Source organism: Chlorocebus sabaeus, chromosome 24, assembly GCF_047675955.1.
Source record: "Chlorocebus sabaeus isolate Y175 chromosome 24, mChlSab1.0.hap1, whole genome shotgun sequence".
In the NCBI taxonomy this organism is placed as follows: domain Eukaryota; kingdom Metazoa; phylum Chordata; class Mammalia; order Primates; family Cercopithecidae; genus Chlorocebus; species Chlorocebus sabaeus.
In genome coordinates this window covers 76076340-76098290 of record NC_132927.1, presented here as the reverse complement: position 1 = coordinate 76098290, position 21951 = coordinate 76076340, and the positions used below count along the sequence as shown (strand labels likewise).

Here is a 21951-nt window from a genome sequence, read left to right as displayed (position 1 = left end):
TTTATGGACATTTAGGGAAGGAGAATAACAAGTGATACCACCACTGAGGACATGGCCAGGACCAGGAGCTACGTGAAGTGTGGCCACCCGTCATCTCACTCTGCTCTCCAGAGCTGCTGCGACCATCGTGTCCATGTCACAGAGGGGTTAAGCGACCCACCCAAGGCCACCGGGTCAGTACGGGGCGTGAGCAGGATCTGGAGCCAGGCTGTCTGTCTCCACGCTGCAGGAAGGCCATCCCTTGCCTTTGATTGTTTGGCCAACAGCAGCCAGTACTTCAGGCATCTACTGTGTGCTGAGTGAGCCACGTGTTGAGGGTCGACAGGGGATAGAGGCGGGATCCCCAGGGGTAGCCATCTGGTCCTGGCACAGTGTGGGTGCTCAGGAAATACTGGTTGAAAGAATGCACTCCAGCAAGCTCTTAGTATGCTCTCGTTGTGTACCTGGCTCACAGCCAATCCATCCCCGCCCCTGGTCCCCACAAAGTACAGGGCAGAACCTGCCAAGGGCTGGAGATCCCAGAGGCATCACCCCAGAGCTGGGTCTGCTGTGCCCCCTCAGGCTCTAGGTCTACCCAGTTCTGTATGCAGAGACCAGAGGGAGTGAAATGATTTAAAGAGAAGGGAGAGAAACTCAATCCGAGAGCTCCAGGAGGGCTTCCTGGAAGAGCTGGCATTTGAGTTATCTTTAAGTGAAAATAAAGTCTGTTCTTTTTCTTTCTTTTATTTTTATTTTGTTTTTTTATTTCTTTGCCACAGGGTCACTCTGGGGTGCAGTGGTACAATCACAGCTCATGGCAGCCTTAACCTCCTGGGCTCAGGTGATTCTCCCGCTTCAGTCTCCCTAGCTGAGCCCACAGGTCTGTGCCACCACACTTAGCTAACTATTTTTTGTAGAGAGGGGGTCTCACCATGTTGCTCTGAGTGGTCTTGAATTCCCTAGCTCAAGCAATTCTCGTGCTTCAGCCTCCCAAAGTGCTGGTATTATAGGTGTGAGCCACTGTGCTCAGTCCAGAGTATTTTTTTGTTTTTTTGTTTTTGTTTTTGTTTTAAGATGGAGTCTTGCTGTTGCCCAGGCTGGAGTACAGTGGCACCATCTCGGCTCACTGCAACCGCTGCCTCCTGGGTTCAAGTAATTCTCCTGCCTCAGCCTCCTGAGTAGCTGGGATTACAGGCACCTGCCACCATGCCCGGCTAATTTTTGTATTTTTAGTAGAGACGAGGCCTCACCGTGTTGGCCAAGCTGATGTCGAACTCCTGATCTCAAGTGATCCCAAAATGCCTCGGCCTCCCAAAGTGCTGGGATTACAGGCATGAGCCACCGCACCCAGCCCAGAAAGCTTTTCGAAGGGAATAGAGGGTGTTCTAGGAAGAGAAGCCAGCAGGTGCGGAGGTGAGAAAGCCCAGCTGAAGAGTGGCAGGGGTCTCTGGCAGGGCTGGAGGTTGCAGCAAGCCTGAGAAGAAGGATGTTGCTTATGGCAGGGGAGTCCTCAGGACTAGGGAAATCAGAGGAGGCTTCCTGGAGGAGGGGGCAGATGCTGGCGCTGAGGATACATAAGCCTCAGGAAAATGAGAAGCGGGTGGAGCAGCGTGCTGAGGCATCCTGGCAGCTCTTCCATCTGCACTGAGACCTTTCCTGGCTCAGGGACCTGGGGAGTGAAGGCAGGAGGACGAGGCCTCCATGTTTCCAAAGGAAGCCCTATCTGTGGGTGGGGTGAGGAGGAGGGCTGTGAAGTCACAGCCTCTACTCTTCACCCCTGCACTGGCCATCAGAGAGAAAGAACTGAATCCCTATGGTATAGGCATTTGCCTGTGCTGTTCCCTTGGCCTAGGAATTCTCTGTCCTCCTTTTTCCGTGGGAAGCCGTGGCTGCCCCTAAAGGCAGCTCAGGGGCCCTGCTCCTTTGCCACTTGCCCCACACTCCACTCTGCCAACTCCAACCTCGCTGTGGTCAGTGCCTAGTCCTGGCTGTGTCCACCTCTTGGTTGGCTCTTGCTGCCCTGTCAGATAATGAGCTCACCGTCACTGAGGGTATTCAAGCAGGGCTGGGCAGCTGCTGGATGGGGACACAGCGGAGGGAGCTCAAGCATCATGTAGGGTTAGATTAAATGGCTGTGGGCTCCCTCCCAGGTGACCAACTTGTCCCATTTCCCTGGAACTTCCCCTGTTTTAGCACTGAATGCCCTCCATGGATCCTGGAAACTACCCCCCCGGCCAGCTTCAGACAAACCAGGACTGGTGGCCATCCTGAGTCCCTCCTAACTGAAGTTTTTGTTCCTCCTAACTGAAACTTTAATTTTAAGAGAAAAAAGAGAAAGACAAAGCCAGACCTCCCCTGGAACGGTCTCCTCCACCCCGAAAATTCCCCTCCTCCCTCTGCAACCCCTAGGTGTTGGATTCCCGGACAACCCTGCAGGGCGGGGGTGGAACCCCAGCGCTCTGTGCCTTGGGCTGGGTTGTGGGCTGGGGTGAGGGGGCAGCAGGGAGAAAATCGGATGCAGGTCAGCAAAGAGAGAAGCCCAGGGACTCCCCTGCAAAGTGGAGGAGCCCCACCTGCCCAGCTATGAGCTGGACTGAGATAGCTCTGCAGCACTTGGCAGACTTCGGGTATGCACAGGTGGCTTCTGTATCCCCGGGGAGGCGGTGTGACCAGGGAAGGAATGGCATGAGTCCCTCGCTGGGCACCTCTGCTTTGCCTTGGCACGGCAGCTGGTGTCAGGCACTGGAGGGAGTGGGAGGCATGGACTGGGGGCTGACCTGTCTCCTAGGTAGGTCCCACCCCACCGTATGGGCTTCACACATTGTGGCCCCTCTTGGTGCCTGCTGTCCGGCACACCCAGGCCCATGGGTCAATGCCAGGCAGGGCCTGTGGCCCCATCTTGGGTCTCAACTCCTGTCACCCTTGCTCTGGGCTCCCTGGGATGGGCTAGGCTGATGGAGGGGCACGCCATGGGACAGAGGGGACCAGTGCTGACCCCCCAGGATCCCCCATGAGACTGCCAGAGTCCAACCCAGGGTTCTACAGGTGTGGGATGCATCCTGGTGCTGGACAAACAGTGGGGCTGCAGAACAGGGCCCTGCCACAGCACCCACCTCCCCAACAGAGGCCTCACCTGGGCCCAAGTGGGCTGTGGGACCAGGGCTGGGAGGAGCCTGGTGTCAGATGAACCCAGGTCAAATCCCAGCTCCAGCAGCCTTCCTGGGTGATGGGGACAAGCCTGGCCCCAGCCTCAGTTTCTTGCCCAGAAGGGGTGATGCCCTTCGGGACTGTGGTGAAGATTAAACCAGGGCAAGATGCCATGGAGGGGCATTCCACCTCCTCACCCGGCAGCCATCTGTCTGCCTGCCCCTGCGTCTCCCCCAAGCAGACCGCCCAGTGTCCACTGGCTGGAGCTGGTTCCCTGCGCCAGGCCACTTCCCCTTCCTGTGTCTGGCCCCAAGTCCCTTCCTGTTTTCTTTATCATGGGAACATGTGTTGGGAATAAACAGCTTGAGTCCCCTGCTCCTGAGGCCACTGCACACGTGCAAGAATGTGTGTAAGTGGATGTGTGTGGTGATGCCTGTGTGTTCACTGGTACACGTGCACAGGTGCAGTGGGCACGTGTGGAAGTGTGTGCATGCAAAAATGTGTAAGTGAACACGTGTGGTGGATGGCAGTGGGCACATGTGTGGGAGAGTGTGTGTGTGTGAGAATGTGTGGGTGTGTGTGCCCATACAAGCTTGTGATGTCCACGCGCGGGAGTGTGTCTGTGTGTCGGGTGTGTGTGTACATGATGCGTCTCCTGCAGCTCACCCTGAAGCTGCAACCGTTTGTGTGCCCGCTGGCCCCCAAGGGCTCACCTATGTCTGATTTAGCTGGTCTCAATAGCTACTCCATGGTCACCACGATGGGGCAGCCGCTGCCGGGGCCTGAACAAACCTTGGGGGCAGCCTCTCAGGGCCCACAGGCTTGTGGGTGGAGGAGCGCTGGTGAAGGAACTAAGGTCAGGAAGGGCAGGTGGCCAGGGAGGACCTCTGAGAGTCACTCATGCAGAGACCTGGGAGGTGAGGAATGGGGGTGGGGATGGATAGGACAAGATGGGCCTGGCGGTGGGAAAGAGCTGGGGCACCCGGAATGGTTCGAGATGGCTGGACAGTGGTGTGAAATCTGGTTGGGCAGGAGTTGGGGCCATTGGAAGGGCACAGGGCAAAGGGAGGGGCACACATATACTGATGCCTGTGGGGCCCAGTCCAGAACCAGTGCCCTTCCTGGGTTCCCTGCGACATCACAGCATCATGCTGCTTAACCAGAAGAGGCACTGCAGTGACTGCTCACCCACCGTGTGCCCAGGCCCCTCCCCTACTGCCACCGCCTGGAGGAAGGCTGGCCCCTGGGTTCCCACACTGTTTGGCCAGCCAGCACCAGCACTGGCGGGAAAGTGTCCCTGGAGGGACAGAGGAGGGTCAGTGATCAAAGGTGGAGAGGCAGCCAAGCATGGTGTGGGTCAGGGAAGAGGCCCTGCTTCCCACCCATGCCTCCCCCAACCACTGGCACCTGCTGCCCCGCACTCACCTGGCCCTGGCTGGGCCTCAGGAGTGCAGCCTCTCCCTGCTGGAGACCCCTCAGCCTTGGGTTCCCCCTGTACAGAGTCAGGACAGGTGGGGAGCAGGGAGTCTCACGTGGGGCCTTGGTGGCCACAACTTGAAGGACAATGGATGTCCACATTGGATGGCCCCAAGCTCCTGGCTGTGTGGCCTTGGGCAGGTTAGCCCATCTCGCTGGATGTGGGGTGAGGACAGAACGCAGGCCACACGGCAGGGTCCTAGCCCATGGCGACCCGTCTGATGTTTGTCCACTGCCTTGGGTTCAAAGAGACACCTCCATGTAGTCCAGGTCAGGCCTGACACACCAGCTCCACACAGAACCTGAGACAGACACGGATATGGAGACTCATCCGCACAGCCTCACACACGGGGGGCCGGACAGATACCCGGAGACTAAGGAACAGGAACACGGAGAGGTACGGAGAGACACAGAGACACACATGTGCACGTGGGGTCACACGCACACACACACACATGCACCTGCTCCAGCATAGCTCTGCGAGCTGGTTCCAAACACCCAGGGCCCCTTGTCCAGCCCAGGCACCCCTGACAGACCGCTGCCTGGGTGGCCTCGGGCAACACTCCCGGCGTCCAGGCTCCCAGCCAGGAAAGAAACCGGCAAGCCCTGTGCAGCTGCACCTGCTGTCCCTGGGCTGAGGGTGTGGGCAGCTCCTGGTTTCCTCGGGCTACCCCCTTACCTCTGGGGTGGCAGCCAAAAAGTCACTGTCATTTGGGAGGGGGCAGGGGGGCAGGGAGGCGATGGGGAGGCCTCCCAGGCTCAGGCTCCTGGGCTCAACAGCAGGGGCAAGGGCCCCAGGGACAGCCTATTCCACCCTCTACCCTCTGGCCCTGAGATGGGGCAGGCCGCACCTCTTGGAGCCTCGTCTGTAGCACAGGGTACCTGGAGGTACAGTAAAGCTGGCTCAGGGCTGGCCGCACTGTGCGCCCAACAGCTGAGGTGCAGTGCCAGTAATGCAGGACTCGAATCATCGGGGCTCCTCACCCAGCGTCTGCCACTGGCCGACCGGCTCTTGCCCAGGGCACTCCTGTGCCGGCTGCTACTCATGCCGGTCCCTGCCTGGCCTTGCCCTGGGCCCACAGAGCCCCATCCAAGGCAGGCTCCAAACGGGATGCAGCTGGCAGGTGTGCTCCACAGGGACCTGCAGCCTTGCCCTTGGCACCCAGAATTAGCAGGCTGCCTCCCGCGGGGTGAGGGGGACCCCTCTGCCTGGCCACCCGGGGTCTCGTCCCCGCAGAGGCTGCCCAAGAAGTGAGCACCAGGAGGGTGACTATGGTTTCCTCTGGTGAGAAGGATTTACGGCGGAGAGGCTGTGTTCCAGAAGAAATGAGTGTTTTTAAAGCTCCAGGCCAAGGCAGGGACTTCACTCTGTCTCTCCCCACCCCTGGCCCTGGATTCAGAGAAATGACCCTTCCTCCCACTGAGTCCCCTTCCGTCTGCCAGAAATACCCCGGTGACTGCAGGGAGGTTGCGCCTGCGGGGTGGGGGATATTTTTGGACATCCAGAGATGCCTGAGGCTGTCTGGAGCCCGGGGTGAGGTCTGGAGCCCGGGGTGAGGTCTGGGCAGATGTGAATTGAGTCCCGCCAACTGACTCTGGACCAGCATAAAGCGCGCGGTGCCCTCTCGGCCAGGACTGCCAGGAGGGGCCGGCTCAGGATTCTGCCAAGTCCCATCCAGAACCTTCCCAGGTGGGCAGCTAATTGCTGGGACACAGCGCATGGTCCTCTGTCTATCCACATTGGCTGTCTCTGAAGCCCAGCAGAGCCACCGCCTCCAGCCCCAGCACCCAGAGCATAGAGGAAGAAAACCTCCCACCTGGCCATGGCTGGGCCAAGGCGCTCACCCCACGCCCGGCAGCCCAAGGTTCCTGAAGCCACCCCCAACCCAGCCTAGGCTCTTAGGAACCCCAGAGGGCTGGGCCAGCTCAGGGTCTCCAGCCGCAGGTCGCTAGGGCAAAGGGCAGGGAAGTGTCCAAAGGTTTTAGAGTTCAGCAGCTCAGCCCTGGGGAAGCTGGTGCCTGGGGAAGGCAGGCCCTCAGGAATATGCAGGCTGGAAGCCTCCTGCGGGGATGCGAGTGTGATTAAGCACGTCCAGCTTTACAGTGCAGGGAGACAGACTCAGAAAAGGCCGCCATTGGCCGAGGTCACACGGGAGGGAATGGCAGAGCAGGGCGGGGCCCGGAGCCGCCTAGCAAGGGCATCCCCCGGCCTCCCCGGCGGCCGCAGTAGCCTGCGCGCACTTCCCGCCAGGGCTGCGCACTCCCGCCCGGCGCGTCCCCGGCCGGCCTGCCAGCGCCCCAGGCCCAGGCCCGGCTCCCCCAGCAGGTGCTACACCTCACTGCGCCTCGGGAGCCCCATCTGTGAAGTGGGGGTGGCTATCCCACCTCCACGTCGTGGCCACAGCCTGCCACTGCCGACCCCCGGCCTCCCGCCTGACCCCGCCTCCGGGAGCGGGGCTGGCGTCCCCTCGGCCCACCCACTCCGCGCCTCAGGACCCTCCGCGGCTGGGGCCGGCACCGCCAGCTCGGCCTGGGCGGGAGGGCGAGCCCGGGCTCTGCGCCAGCGCGCCACCATGCGGCTCTTCCGGGGACTGCGCCGCCTTGCCTGCAGGAAAGCCTCTCTTCCCTGCAGGTGACAATGACCAGAGTCACAGTGCCAGAGCGCGACCCACGTATGGACACTAATTCCCCACCAACCCTAGGAAGTGGTCCTATTATTTGTCCTCCCTTACAGATGGGGAAACTGAGGCCCAGGCAGGTGGGAGCAGGATTTGACCCCAGGTCGCCTAGCTGCATAGCCTTGGGTTTAATCCTATCCATCTTGCCTGGGTCCGGGAGGTCAGCTTCAGCTGGACTGGCGGCACCCAGCCCTGCACATTGGGATCTCCTGGGAGACTTGAAAACAGATGGACTGGGCGCGGTGGCTCACGCCTGTAATCCCAACACTTTGGGAGACCGAGGCGTGTGGATCATCTGAGGTCAGGAGTTCGAGACCAGCCTGGCCAACATGGTGAAACCCCGTCTCTACTAAAAAAAAAATACAAAAATTAGCCGGGCGTCGTGGCACATGCTTGTAATCCCAGCTACTCAGGAGGTTGAGGCAGGGGAATCTCTTAAACCCGGGAGGTGGAGGTTGTAGTGAGCGGAGATTGTGCCACTGCACTCCAGCCTGGGCAGTAAGAGTAAAAAGAAAAAAGAAAAGAAAAAAAGAAAAACAAAAGTTTCTGAGCCCCACCCCAGAGGCTGATTCACCTGGCCCAGGTGGCTCCCCCATGCAGCCTGGACTGAGAGCCACCTGCCCCTCACAGAAAGCCCAGTCTGTGGAAGAGGAAGTGGCTCAGAAAGGAAGGGCAGGATGGCCCCACCGGCAGTGACAGTGGGGCTGGGGGGTTCTGGCTCTGCACTTCCCAGCCATCTGGGATTCCTGGGGGGTGCAGAAGACAAGCCCAGGCCTGCAGGGATAGGGTATGCTGAGCCTGTGGAAGGCCACTGGATGCGAAGGGCCACGGGTTTAAGTGCTGACTCCACTAAGGCCCAGCTGTGGCTGTGGCCTTGACTTCCCCTTCTGTGAAATGGGACATAGTTGGCTCCTGTTTCCTGGCAGGATTTGAATAAATAATGGTGTGAAGGCTCAGGCTTAGCAATGGACGGATATTTGCCAGGTCAGGGGCTGGTCAAGCTGGGAACTTGAAGTCTCCAGAGGGAGCTGATCCCTCCGGGCCCCTCCAGACAATGCTGGGTTGTGTTGCTGCAGTACTGTGGCCGGTGGCCTGTGGTCCTTTTAGATGGACTGTGAAGGAGGTGCTGTCCTATGGGGACCAGGTCCAGCCACAGCAGGAGGCAGAGGGCGTGGACTGTGGGAAGCAGGGGCAGGCATATGGGTACTGGTGAACCTCAGAGAAGGGCTGCAGAGGGCAGGGGAGGGGGGCACAGCAGAGCAGGTCGGGGAACAGTGCCCAGCTGGGGGCTTGGGAACAGGATGCTGGGAGATAGCAGCATTTGGGGTGGCTGTGGGAAGGGGCTGCTTCTGGCCAGGGGTGAGTTTGATCTGGAGGCTGAGCCTGGGCATACCATTCTCAGAGTGGGTGGTGAGTTTGGGGCCCCCCCAGACAGGGAGCTGGAAATGGAGGGGGTGGAGGGTGCAGCTTGATGAGGGGCTGGCCAGGTACCTACATGGTCAGGTGAGGTGCTAGGGGAGCAGGAGGACCCTCTCTTTGCAAGAACGCTGCAGTTCTGGAGGCGTCCCGGGGGCCCAACCCTCTGCCCAGAGGCTGGGGTGTGCATCCCCCAACTGGGCTGGGGAGAGGGGCAGGCTGGGAACCCAAACACTTGTCTCCTCCATTCTCAGAGCCATCCCAGGCCCCACCTGTAATGAGCATGTCACTTACGCCCCTGAGTCTCAGTGTCCTCATCTGCTTGATGGGACCATCCCTTGGAGCCATCATTCAAGATTGCGGCAAGGACCGAAGGAGGCCGACAATGCACATCAGGGGCCAGCACACATCTGTGCCTTCCCTGTGTGGGGAGGGGTCTTTCCAGGGGGCACATGGCCCAGGCAGGGGAGAGGTCAGCTTTTTCTTTTCTTTTTTTTAAGACGGAGTCTGACTGTCGCCCAGGCTGGAGTGGAGTGGCACGATCTCGGCTCACTGCAACCTCTGCCTCCCGGGTTCAAGCAATTCTCCTGCCTCAGACTCCAAGTAATTGGGACTACAGGCACCCACCATCATGCCCGGCTAATTTTTGTACTTTTAAGTAGGGACAGGGTTTCGCCATGTTGGTCAGGCTGGTTGTGAACTCCTGACCTCAGGTGATCCACCTGCCTCGGCCTCCCAAAGTGATGGGATTACAGGCGTGAGCCACCGCGCCCGGCCACGAGGGCAGCTTTTTCTCTCTGCACAAAGACAAGCTCCCAATAACTGAAGGAGAAACTCGGGGCAGGACGTCTTCCTTGGATGGGCTCAGAGGACACGGCCCTGGGGAGGAAGGGATGGCTTTTCCCCATCACCACCACGAGGGCTGCAGCCTTACCTGCCCTGCCCCGCTGCCAGGTCAGGAGGGCAGCACGGGGCGCAGCTCCACCAAGCTGCTCCCAAGAGAGGCTCAGGGGCCTCCCTGACCTCTCAAAATCCAGCTGTCAGAGCCAGTCACCCACCCAGTCCCAACCTCACACAGCACCCAGGGGCATGGCCATGAATACAGCACAGGAACAGGCGGGTAACCTGGGGCAGTCTTTCCCAAGCAACATTGTCGGGGCATCTCTGGGGCACCTGCGGGCTGGCAGCTTCCAGAGCTCTGCCAGCCTCCACATCTCCCCCTTTTCACAGATGAGCAAGCCGAGGCGAGAGCACATGGCCTGGTTCCAGGTCATTCATGCAGTCAACACACATTTATTGAGCATCGACTCTGTGCCGGGCCCCGGGTGGGCACAGGGGGCTCAGAGACGAATCACACACAGACCCTACCCTTGAGGCGCTGACAGCCTGGGAGGGCAATTGGTCACATCAACGGACACTCACAATACAGTGTGGTCAGTGTGGTGTTAGAGGTAGCACAGGTGACTGAGGGAGCACAGAGGAGGGGCCCCTGACCCAGCTGGGGGTGGCAAGGAGGGCTTCTTGGAGGAGGTGACACCTGAAGAGGGCTTTAGGGAGTGAGCAAGAGTTAGGGTGTCTCATCTGAGGAAGTGGCCTGTGCAAGGGCTCAGTGGTAGGGACAATGGTGGTGGCTGAGAGTTGGGCAAGGGCCAGTCCAGGAAGGGCCGTGGAGTCTGCAGGTGACAGGGAGCGCTGAGGGGTGTGAAGCAGGCAGTTGGCAGAGGGCCCGCTGGAAGCCAGCGTGAAGGGTGGCCCAGGGGATGGGACAGGGTAGAAGGGTGGGTGGCCGTGGGCAACAGGTGGGCGGGCACGGCCCTTGCCCGAGGAGTCTCATCCTGCCTGGAGGCCCCCTCAGCAGGGGGGCGGTGGGGGTGTGGGCTGCCAGCCGCGGGGCCGCAGGGTGCACAGCACTGGGTCCAGTGGCTTGAGCGTGGCCTGCTCCTGCAGCCCGAAGCGCTGCCCGGGCACCAGCCGGAACTCCAGCCTCTGCAGCAGCTTTGCCATGACCACCTTTACCTCCATCTGGGCCCAGCAGACAAAATGAGGAAGGAATGAAGAAGCAAAGACAGAATGAGTGAGTGAAAGGGCAGCAAATGTCACAGCCAGCTGCTCCGCACTCTGTGTTCCGCACTCTCCTCTGTGCAAAACACAGCCAGTCCTCTGGGTCCCGAGCCCACAGCCCAGCAGCCCCAGAGCAGGGGTTCTGAGATGCTTCCTGGCTCAGGATGAGCCACCACCCCTGCAGCCACTCCTGGGCAGAACCACAGCCCTGCCTCTCCTACCTGAGCAAATTGCTGCCCGATGCAGGAGCGGTGGCCCAGGGAGAAGGGGAAGTAGGTGAACCGTGGCCTGCAGGGAAAGAGAGGAATCACAAGGCCAGCAGCCCCAGACCTCCCCACAGGAACAACACAAGGAAGACAGCAGTTAACCCATGTCTGGATGAACACAGACTTAGAGCCAGGGGCTGGGCACTTTGCAGGCAAAGCATGAACCGCTGACTCTGCCGAGGGCTGGATCTGCATTCTCTCTTTTTCTCTTCCTTTTACCCTCCTGGAAGGAGCTTATGTTGTCCCATTTCACACGTGGAGAAACTGAGGCTCAGAGGGGCAAAGCAACTCACTCCAGGTCATAAATTTACATCCAGCTCTGGGCAGAGCCTGGATCTGAACTCGGGCAGGCTGTGGAGTCCAGCTCTTCCCACCATGGCTTTGGTACCTTAACATGTTGACCCCCACAGCAACTTCCAGATGCAGCCACGGAAGGTCCCATTTCTCAGACAGGAACCTCAAGGTTTGGGGAGGTGAAATCACCCAGCTTCCCAGTATTTGGTGCTGCTTGTGAGCATGGACTTTAGAACAAGACTGAGCTGGGGCCAGACCCCTGCTCTGCCACTTGGGCAAGTTACTTAACCTCTCTGAGCTGTGATTTCCTCTACAGCCACCTCACAGGGATCTGGAAGGCTATGTGGGCTAAGCGGGCACCTCTGGCTCAGACCAGAGGCTGCTGTGTCTGTCCTTCTCCCACCAGCCCCACTCATGGGCAGCTCGAGGAGGGACTTACTTGGGTGCTCCGGGGCCGAAGCGATCGGGGTTGAAAGTCAGCGGGTCCTCAAAGTATGTGTCCATCCGCCCCATGACATAGGTGCTGAACTGCGGGCAAAGGGTCCGCTCGTCTCTGGTTCCCAGGTTGTTCCCCGGCACCTCTTGAGCCACTGAGGCCACCCAACAGGGCTACTCGGAGCAGAGTGGGTCCCACTCTCCTCCCCCCATGGCTTCACCCCCATCTAGGTAGGTGTCGATTGTACTGGCCCCCTAGAAAATCCCTTAAGAGCAAGGACAGCTGACTGTGCCAGCTGGGCATACTGTGTCATCCTGTGCTGGGCACAGCCCTGTGGGGGAGCCATCATTATCCCCATTTTACAGATGAGGAAACTGAGACCCAGAGAGAGGCTCAGTGACTCACCTGAAGTCACCAGGCAAATAAATGGTCAAATTGAGATTCAAACTCAGATCTGACTCTGTGAGGCCAACTTCCTCTAGATCCTGAGAACTGTTATATTCAGTTTCTCTTCAACTCAAGGCCTGCTTCAGCAGGGGTGGGAGTGGAGGAGCTGCAGACCCCACCAGCCGTCCACTTGCATGTGTGGTTCCTCCTGAGTGGGGCTGATGCTCACTCTGTGTCCTTGGCCTCCAAACACTGGGACAAAATCTCCTCCTGAGCCTGCTCCACCCCTGGCTCTCTGTGCTGGGGTCAGCGCAGCAGAGGGTAAGGGAGTGCTGGAGCTGAGCTCCAGCAAGTGAGTGGGAGCATCAGGCATGGGGGCTGGGTTTAGGGCACCTGTGATGTGCCAGGGATTGTTGCCAGGCACATGATGTACGTCATCCTACTGACGCTTCTTGACAGGCTGTGGCTTGGGTGCCATCACCACTCCCCCCAACCTAACAAAGAGGAAGCCGAAGGCCTGATGGAGATGACCCAGCCAGCCAGCAGCAGAGCTGGGGATGGAGCCCAGTCTGCCCACTCAAAGCCCACAGGGTGGCACCCCCAGACTGAGAGTGAGCCACAGGGCCTCCCCTGCCAGCTTAAGGGGATCTAAGGAGATGGCCATTATGGCATAGTGGTATTGATACAGGGGTATTCAAAAGAAAGCTCAGCAAAACAGATGACAGAGCGGCCACAGATGAGGCGTGGATGGATGCTGGGGGAGGTGGGGCAGAGCCCTCGGAGGAGAGGGGCTGCGAGCAGGGGCTGGGGCTCCTCCTTCCTCATAGGTAAAAATAAAAAGGATCCTGTCATGGGCTGAATTTTGTCCCCAACAAATTCACATGTTGGAGTCCTAACCCCCAGTACCTCAGTATGCGGCTGTGTTTGGAGACAAGGTCTTTAACGAGGTGATTAACTTAAAATGAGGTACTTAGGATGGGCCCTAATCCAACCTGACTGGTGTCCTTATAAGAAGAGATTAGGACACAGACACACAGAAGGAAGAACACGTGGAGATGCAGGGAGAAGGTGGCTGTCTGCACACCAAGGAGTGTGCCCTCAGAAGAAACCAGCTTCCCAACACCTTGATCTCAGACTTCCAGCCTCCAGGACTGGGAGAAAATAAATTTCTGTTGTTTAAGCCAAAGTCTGTGGCACTTTGTTACAATAGCCCTGGCAAATCAATACAGATGGGTCCCTGCGTTGAAACCACACACAAAATCAATTCTAGGTAGTTACAAGCTCAGCTTTGAAAAGAAAAATGTAAAATTGTTTGAGGACAATGTAAGTGAATGCCCTGAACTCAGAATAGAGAAGGATTTCTTAAACAAGGCAAAGCAAAAGAAGTAATTGTTAAAAATATTAAGAGATGTAGATCATCAAAAACACATTAATGAAGACAAGCCACAAAGATGACAAACATACCAGACAAAAGATGAACACATGAGTTTTTAAAGTAAAGCTCCAGGGCCAGGCACGCTGGCTCACACCTGTAATCCCAGTACTTTGGGAGGCTGAGGCAGGTGGATCAACTTGAGGTCAGGAGTTTGATAACAGCCTGGCCAACCTGGTGAAACCCCATCTCTACTAAAAATACAAAAATTAAGCAGGCGTGGTGGTGTGCACCTGTAATCCCAGCTACTTGGGAGGCTGAGGCATGAGAATTGCTTGAACCCAGGAGGCAGAGGTTGCAATAAGTGGAGATAGCGCCACTGCACTCCAGCCTGGGGGACAGAACTAGACTCCATCTAAAAATTAATAATAAAAATAATAATTAATTAATGTATGCTGTAAAAAAATAATAAAATAAAATAAAGCTCTACATAGCAATATGAAAAAACACACTACCTCAAAAGGGAAACTGAGCCCACATCTCAGAGACAGAGAAAACAGGGTCAGATGCTCACTCTTAACTAGTTAGTAATCAGGAAAGCACAAATCAAGACCACAGTGAAATACTTTTTTTAAAACACATATTTGGATGGCAGCAGATACAAAATTGAACCATGCTAAGTGTTGGAGACAATAAAGAACAGCAGGTGCTGTCCCTCACCACTAGTGGGCGTCTAAGTTGGTGCAGCCACTTTGGAAGACAATGTGGCATTAGTCTGTAAAGCTGAACAGTCGCAGGTCCTACAACCGAGCACTGCCACTTCTGGGTACATGCCTGAGGAGCTTGCTCACACACTGCTCCTGGCACACAGACAGAAATGGCATCGTTGCTGTGGTGCTCATAATGGGGACAAACTGGGCACCTCTCAAATGCCTGTCACCTGAGAATTGATCAGCAATGGTGGTTGTCCCATGGCCCCATAGAGAAGCCTACACAAATCTTACCAATCTTTATACTGAGTCAAAAAGCAAGTCCTACAACATATTACTGCATGAGTGCACACAGACGCGCGCACACACACACACACGAGGGAATGGCAAACACACAATTCAGATTAGTGATTCCTTCTCAGAAGAGCAGGGAGTGACTACATCCTAGTTTCCTGGTTTGGGGGTGGGTTTAGGGGCTATTATACATGAATAAATGCCTGGATGAATAGATAAATGAACAAGTAAGCAAACAAAGAGACACAAGGTAAAGGAGGTCCAGGGAGAAAGCCGAGAGAGAAAGAGTTATAAAGTGCGAGGAGGGAAAGAACCAGGACAAGTTTGGGTCAACTGTGAAACTGGGCACTTTCCATATCTGCTCTTCGCCAGCTGTATGACCCCAGGAAAGTGACCTAACCTCTCTGAACCTCAGTGTCCTCAGCTCTAAAAGGGGCACCTCCCTTCCAGAATGACCTGCTGTAATCTTCTGCTGAACAGTGTGAGGAGGGGAAAAAGCCCTCACAGGGCTATGGTGAGACGCCGTGAGAAAGAACAGGGCAGCCAGCAAGGCCCAGCGCAGTGATGGGAACGGGGCCACGGGCTCCCCTGGTGAGTCCCAAATTCACCACCACTGGGTCAAGCAGGCCAGCCCACCCCAGGGCCCCCAGGGCCTCCACCCACCAAGAGCGGGGTGTTGCCGGGGACTCTGACCCCATCGATCAAGGTCTCCTCTTCCAGCAGGCGAAAGGTGCCCCACGCTGGTGGGTACAGCCTCAGCGACTCTTTGAGGACCTAGAGAAGCCACAAGGGGAGATAACAAGAGAAGTCGGGAGAGGCCACAGATCCTGCTGGCCAGTGGCATGCCTGGGACCCCTCTCTTTCCCACCCATAGGCTGAATGTATACCCTCACCCTGGCCTGGGTCCCAGGCCCCTGGGACATCAGTCTCACCATCAGGTGGCAGATGGAGAAACTGAGGTCCAGAAGGAGAAGGGAGCTGTGCAAGGCCACAATGGCAGAGCTGGGACCAGGAATCAGGGCTCCCACCATTCCAGAGAGCCACAGCAGAACCCGAAAGGCCTCCTGCTGTGCTGCAGCAGCTCGGGGAGGTGCTGCGGAGCCTGACTCCACCAGGAAAAGCTTAAGGATCTGGAACTCCAGCCTAGCCGGGAAGCACAAATAGGGCATGATTTACTAAAGGGCCAGTTTCCAAGCTAAGCTGAATACTGGGATGACCTGGGGAGCTCCTTGACTCTGACATCATTAGTCTTGGGCAGCCTGGGCCTCGGGATACTTTAAATCTTCTAGGGGAGTCTCCTATGCAGCAAAGTTTGAAAACCACTGTCCTAAAAGGTCCTGGGAGGCAGCAGGCCTGATGACATGAATCACCCACATCTGCCCAGAAGCTTCCCTCCTACTCCCCACACCTGGGACAGGTACTGCAGTCTCCCCAGGTCCTCGAAATCCAGGTACCTCTTAGAACCGATGACCTCATCCACCTCAGCCTGCAGCCTGTGGGGTAAGACAAAGACAAGTTCATCTCCAAAGGGAGCCTTTCCCCAACTTAGCTTTAAGAAGGGGACATTGGAAGGAATGGTGAAGACAGACGCATGGGGCTCCCCATCCACAAACACTGTTACTTTTATTTTTATTTTTTGAGACAAAGTCTTGCTCTGTCGCCCAGGCTAGAGTGCAATGGTGCAATCTTGGCTCACTGCAACCTTCGCCCCCCGCCCCCAGGATTCAAGCAATTCTCCTGCCTCAGCCTCCTGAGTAGCTGGGATTACAGGCGCTCACCACCATGCTCAGCTAATTTTTGTATTTTTAGTAGAGTCAGGGTTTCACCATGTTGGCCAGGCTGGTCTTGAACTCCTGACTCCAGGTGATCCGCCTGCCTCAGCCTCCCAAAGTGCTGGGATTACAGGCATGAGCCACCACACCCAGCCCAAAGACTGTTAAAGAGATCCAATGACAGCCAGATCCAAAACAGTGCCCAAACCATTAGGAACCATGTTCCAGGGGCCCTAAAACATCCACCCTTTGTGTCGGATGTTTGGGATTGGCTGTAGGAAACCAGACTGGCCCACATGGTGAAACGCTGTCTCTACTAAAAATACAAAAACTAGCCAGGAGTGGTGGCGGGTGCCTGTAATCCCAGCTACTTGGGAGGCTGAGGCATGAGAATCACTTGAATCTGGGAGGTGGAGGTTGCAATGAGCAGAGATAGAGCCGCTGCACTCCAGCCTGGCAACAGAGCAAGACTCCGTCTCAAACACAAAAGTATTGTCGAGGATGTGGACAAATCAGAAAGAACCCTTGTGCACTGCTGGTGGGAATGTAAAATGTTTCAGTGGCTATGGAAAACGATATGGTGATTCCTCAAAAAATTAAAAATAGAATCACCATATGATCCAGCAACCCCACTTCTGGGTATAAACTCAAAACAACTGAAAGCCGGGACTTAAAAAGATATTTGTATACCCATCCTCATAGCAGCATTATTCAAAATAGACAAAAGGAAGAAACAACCCAGGTATCCATGGACAGATGAATGAATATGCAAAATGGGAGAGATCTTACAATGGAACATTAGTAAGTCTTAAAAAGGAAGGGAGTTCTGACACATACTGCAACATGGATGAACTTGGAGGACACTATCTGAGTAAAATAAGCCAGTCACATAAAAGACAAATACTGTATGAGTCCACTTATATAAGTCACCTAGAATAGACAAACGCATAGAGACAGAAGTGGAATTGTGGTTACCGGTGGTGGAGGAGGGGAGAATGGACAGATTTTCAGCTTGGGAAGATGAAAAAGTTCTGGAGACGGAGGCCAGGAGCAGTGGCTCACACCTGTAATCCTAGCATTTTGGGAGGTCAAGACGGGTGGATCACTTCAGGCCAGGAGTTTGAGACCAGCCTGGCCAACATTGCAAAACACTGTCTCTAAAAAAAAATTAGCCAGGTGTGGTGGTGCACACCTGTAATCCCAGCTACTCTGGAGGCTGAGGCAGGAGAATTGTTTGAACTGGGGAGGCGGAAGTTGCAATGAGCTGAGATCACACTCCAGCCTGGGCGAAAGAGCAAGACTCTGTCTCAAAAAAAAAAAAAAAAAAAAAAGAAAAATAATAAATAAATAAAAATAAAAAATAAACAAAAATAAACAAAAAACAGTGGAGGGGGATGGCATTCACAATGTGAATGCCCTTAATGCCACTAAACTGTGTGCTTAAAAACAATGAAAATGTAGAATTTTATGTTATATATATTTTACCACAATTTTAAAAAGAGTAGATTTGGGAGGAGGTTACAGTCAGGTGGGCAATGCTGTGACAAGGCGCATGGGGAATAAAAGCCAGCTGTACAGCCAGGTGACAAAACACAGCAAAGCTGCCCGTGAGTAGGTGAGAAGGTGCTGAACAGGCACTCAGCAGTTAACAGTGAATTGGCTCTGGGTGGGTAGGGTGCCATGGGTGGGTTTACTATTATTATAACTTTTCTGCTTTTCCCAAAATTTTTATATGAAATGCTTATTACTATTATACTTATTTTTTAACCCAAGAACGATTGTATGTTCACTTCTGCCCTTATATGCTGCTGATGACTAATAATGGTAATTGAAGGCCTGACCCCACCTCCCCAGAGCTCCCACCGAGCCCGTTGGTGCGTTCTGAGAGCTCTGACACTTGCTTCAGCCACTCTATGTAACTGTCCTGGAGGGAGACTGTTTGTATTTAAGGAAACCAATGGCCCGACTCAAATGCCACCTCCCCAGGGACGCCCTCCTTTGTCTTGCCGTCAGAAGACAAGCATGCCCTTGGCACATTAGCAGGGATTCTGCTCCATCATCACTGCGAGGCTCTGGCCAGGCACTGGGTACACTGTGGGGAGGGAAAAGGCCACGGTCCCGCCCTCCTGGAGCTTCCGGTCTCATAGCTGAATAGACATGATGAAATAGTCCCGGGGAAACACATTCATGAGTTGGGAGGAGGCTCAGAGGGGAAACATGGGTGGCTCCTTTAGGGATCCGAGAAGCCCTTTCTAGAAGAGGAGTAGGAGGAGGAGGCGCGTTCTCCAGGGGAAAAGCAGGGAGAGTGTTTCCAAGAGAGGGAACAGCACGTGCCAAGGCCCGGGGGAAGCAAGGCATGTTGAGGGGACTCAACCATAGGAGGTAGAGACAGGTGGCCCTCAGGAACAAGACATCAGACAGACCCCTTTGCCAGTCCCAAGATCACCCCCCATACCTTGCCACGATCTCCGGCTGGCGAGACAGCTCCATCACTGTGAACGCCAAGTGGTTAGCAGAGGTCTCGTGACCTGTGGGAAGGGTGGACAGTGGCTGCTCCACGTGGGGCCACAGGATGAAGGAGACAGTTTGTCTGCCTCTATGCCAGCCAGTGCTGGCAAATAAATGGCATTTGCCCCCAGGCATCTGGGTCTAAAAGCCCCTTCCTTGAACCATCATCTGGGTCTCACTTGGCCTGGGGAGGTGCTCACCTCCATTTTGGAGAAGAAAAAGTGGAGGTGGAGAGGAATGAGTCTCTGGTCACACAGCAGGGAGAGTGGGGAGGGACACAATTCAAAGTCGGTGAACCCAAGGCCTCCCCTTCCCATGCTGCAGCACGCACACAAAAGCCCCTCATGACCCTGAGGTTCTATGAGGGGTGGCGGACGTTTCAGGAGGCAGATTTTGACTTTTAGCAGGCTCTGGCCAAGGTGATAAAGTCAACCCCTCCAAGTTAGCCTGAGAGGCAACAGACGTGAGTTTACTCTAAAGGAGTAGGTGGCTTACCAGGTGGCAACCACTGGCCAGCCACGGTGCTTGAGGGGCTCCGCTTGAATGCAGAAGGGCCTGTGCCTTACAGCAAGTCAGAGCTGGGAAGAAGGGCCCAGCTCCCAGAGTGTGGAGATGGACCAGTCACACAGCCAGCGGAGCCCTCAGCTGGGGAGCGGGGTGGGAGAGCAGAGCAGCCCTGGCCCCAGATCTGCATCGCTGGCTGTGACTATAGGAGGCCACTTCCCTCCTCAGCCTCAGTTTCCTCACAGGCAAAGGGAAAGACAGACACAACCCACCCTGCCCTTGGCCAGTCCCCCATAGCATCTGGACGCAGGGCTCAGGGATAGACTGGAGGGATGAGACAGGATTAATACACCCTCTTTGGAAGGCTGGATAGAAGCCTGGAGAGTTCCTCAAGGCCCCCATTTGACAGATGAGGAAACTGAGGCTAGGTCTGTCCAGAAGCCTCATCCAGGACCTGGGTCTCCAGCTGCAGGAAGAGGACCAGCCATTGGTTCCGCAAGTCCCTTGCTTTAACACTGGCCATTTCTAATCTCCTGGGGCATCTGCAAGTGCTTCTCCCACCTAAAGGGCCTTCCTCCATGCTGTTCACCTGTAGACCTCTTCGTCCATCAGTACTTGTCTCTGTCTGTCCCCCTCTGCCATTAGACTAGGAACTGTCACTCATCTTGTTCACCTCCATCTTCCCAGTGCCTAGTGTCAATCATTTGTTTGTGTATTTCATTCAATGTTCGTGGGAACCTACAATGTTCGTGGGAACCTACCGCACTGGGCCCTGGCAGAACAGAGGTGAGCTAAACAACCTGACCCTTTGCTCATCAAGTCCGGTGGGGAACAGACCTCACTCAATTACCACAAATAAATTAACAGCTTAACACTATGAGGTGGGTGGTGGGGAGGAGCTCCAGGCCTGCAGCCAGCTTCTAGCTGAGGGCTTGAGGCAGCCTGCACTTCCCTGAGGAGGAGGCATGTGAGGGCTCGCTGACAGGTGAAGAGGAGTTTTCTAGGTGAAGAACCATGTTCAGGAAATATCTGATGAGCAAACGAATGAAGCTGCTTAGCATCTCTTTTTGTGCCAGTGTAATGCAGGCCTCCCCGCAAATTCTGAGTGAGGGTAGCCTACATTCACACAGCCAAGCTCCCTGCAGCTGAAAGGCCAGCTTCACACATCCTCACAATTGCAGCTGCACTACCAGGTCAGATGCCTCCAAGACAGCAAGAAGAAGGGGTTTCTGCTCCCTTTAGCCCAGCCCCCTAGTCCTATGGTGAGCTCTGCTCAGATAGCCCCCAAAATCCCAAAGAGTTGGGTTTGAGGGATCCATGGTCTGCAGTATTTCTGCAGAGCTCCGGGCCCTTGGTCACCACTAAAGCTACAAACCAGCAATGAAGAAGGTGACGAAGTTGTCCAGCAGACCCTCATCGTCCTGGGCCCCCTCTTCAGCTGAAAGACAAGGAGAGTCTCAGTTCCCAGCAAATATTTGCTCCCTTTCCCCACAGCTCATAAAGAACTAACTGTGTTTCTCCTCTTAAGCCAAACAGAGCCAGAGGCGATGAATCACCTGGGGGACGTCCCGGCCCACCCCACCCTCCCCAGTCTGCAGAGGGAGCCCTCGCACCTTTGAGAATCTGTGTGAGGATGTCGGCAGGAACCTCCTCGCCCCTCTTCAGGGCCTCCCGGCGGCGCTGGACCCAGTCCCTGCCCACCTGGCGCAGGAAGCGAATGCTCTCCCGGACCTCCCGGAGCTGCTTCCTCTTCCCTGGCAGGAACTAAACAAGAGTTTCAGCTCCAGATAGCCAAGTGAACATGCATGTTCCCTCTCCCCTCTCCCCTACCACCCTGAAATGACTTTAGCGGCACTGGTAAGCCAGGACGTCAGTAGAATGTGAGAAATTCTAGAAAAGATGAAGCAGACAGGGAGACTGGATCAAGATGGCAAACTGGGCCCAGGCCTTAGTCTCCCTTTCCTGCACCAAATCCTTAGCAGTGGTGGGTGGGATGGCTTAAAACATCCACGTAGCCCTGCAAGGTAAAAAGGGACCCCTGACGGGTGGAGGCAGTTAGGCTTGCATCGAAGGAAGAAATCCCAAGCAGAAGGAAGTAGAGTGCGATCAACTGTCAAAAAGACGGGGTGGTATTGGGGTCTGCAAGCTCAGAGGCCGAAGTCCCAGGGAACAGGAGGGGGCCCTGAGATGAACTCAGCTATCACCTTTCCCCTTTTTTACTTCTTCATTCCTGGGATAAGGAGGTGATATGTGGAGCTGCAGCAGCAATCTTTTAAAAAAATCTATACATTTTAATTGATATATAATTATACACATGTATGGAGTGCATGTGATATTTTGATACACGAATACAATGTGCAATGGTCAAATTGGCATATTTAGGATATTCATCACTTCAAACATTTATCATTTGTGTTGGAAACATTTCAAATCTTCTCCCTATTTTTGAAATACACAATACCTTGCTGTTAGTTATAGTCACCCACTCTGCTATTGACACTAAAACTTATTCCTTCTATATAACCGTATGTTTGTACCATTAACCAACTTCTCTTCATCCCCTCACTCACCCTTCCCAGCCTCTAGTAACTATCATTTTACTCTTTACCTCCATGAAATCAACTTTTTTAGCTCCCACAAATGTGGGAGGA

At 55.4% G+C, this 21951-nt stretch overlaps 1 protein-coding gene across 1 annotated transcript in view; it reads right to left on the bottom strand.

The window, feature by feature from the left end:
• Nucleotides 1-9973: 9973 nt before the first annotated feature.
• Nucleotides 9974-21951, bottom strand: part of CYP46A1 (cytochrome P450 family 46 subfamily A member 1) — a 43427-nt gene continuing 31449 nt past the window's right edge. Inside the window, exons 8-15 of the mRNA XM_007987804.3 lie at nucleotides 20914-21064; nucleotides 20676-20738; nucleotides 18744-18816; nucleotides 15925-16009; nucleotides 15180-15290; nucleotides 11757-11845; nucleotides 10979-11045; nucleotides 9974-10718 (exon numbers count right to left, since the gene is read on the bottom strand). Of these exons, the coding sequence (XP_007985995.1) occupies nucleotides 10548-10718; nucleotides 10979-11045; nucleotides 11757-11845; nucleotides 15180-15290; nucleotides 15925-16009; nucleotides 18744-18816; nucleotides 20676-20738; nucleotides 20914-21064 (810 nt within the window). The 3' untranslated portion in view covers nucleotides 9974-10547. The remainder of the gene's footprint in view (nucleotides 10719-10978; nucleotides 11046-11756; nucleotides 11846-15179; nucleotides 15291-15924; nucleotides 16010-18743; nucleotides 18817-20675; nucleotides 20739-20913; nucleotides 21065-21951) is intronic.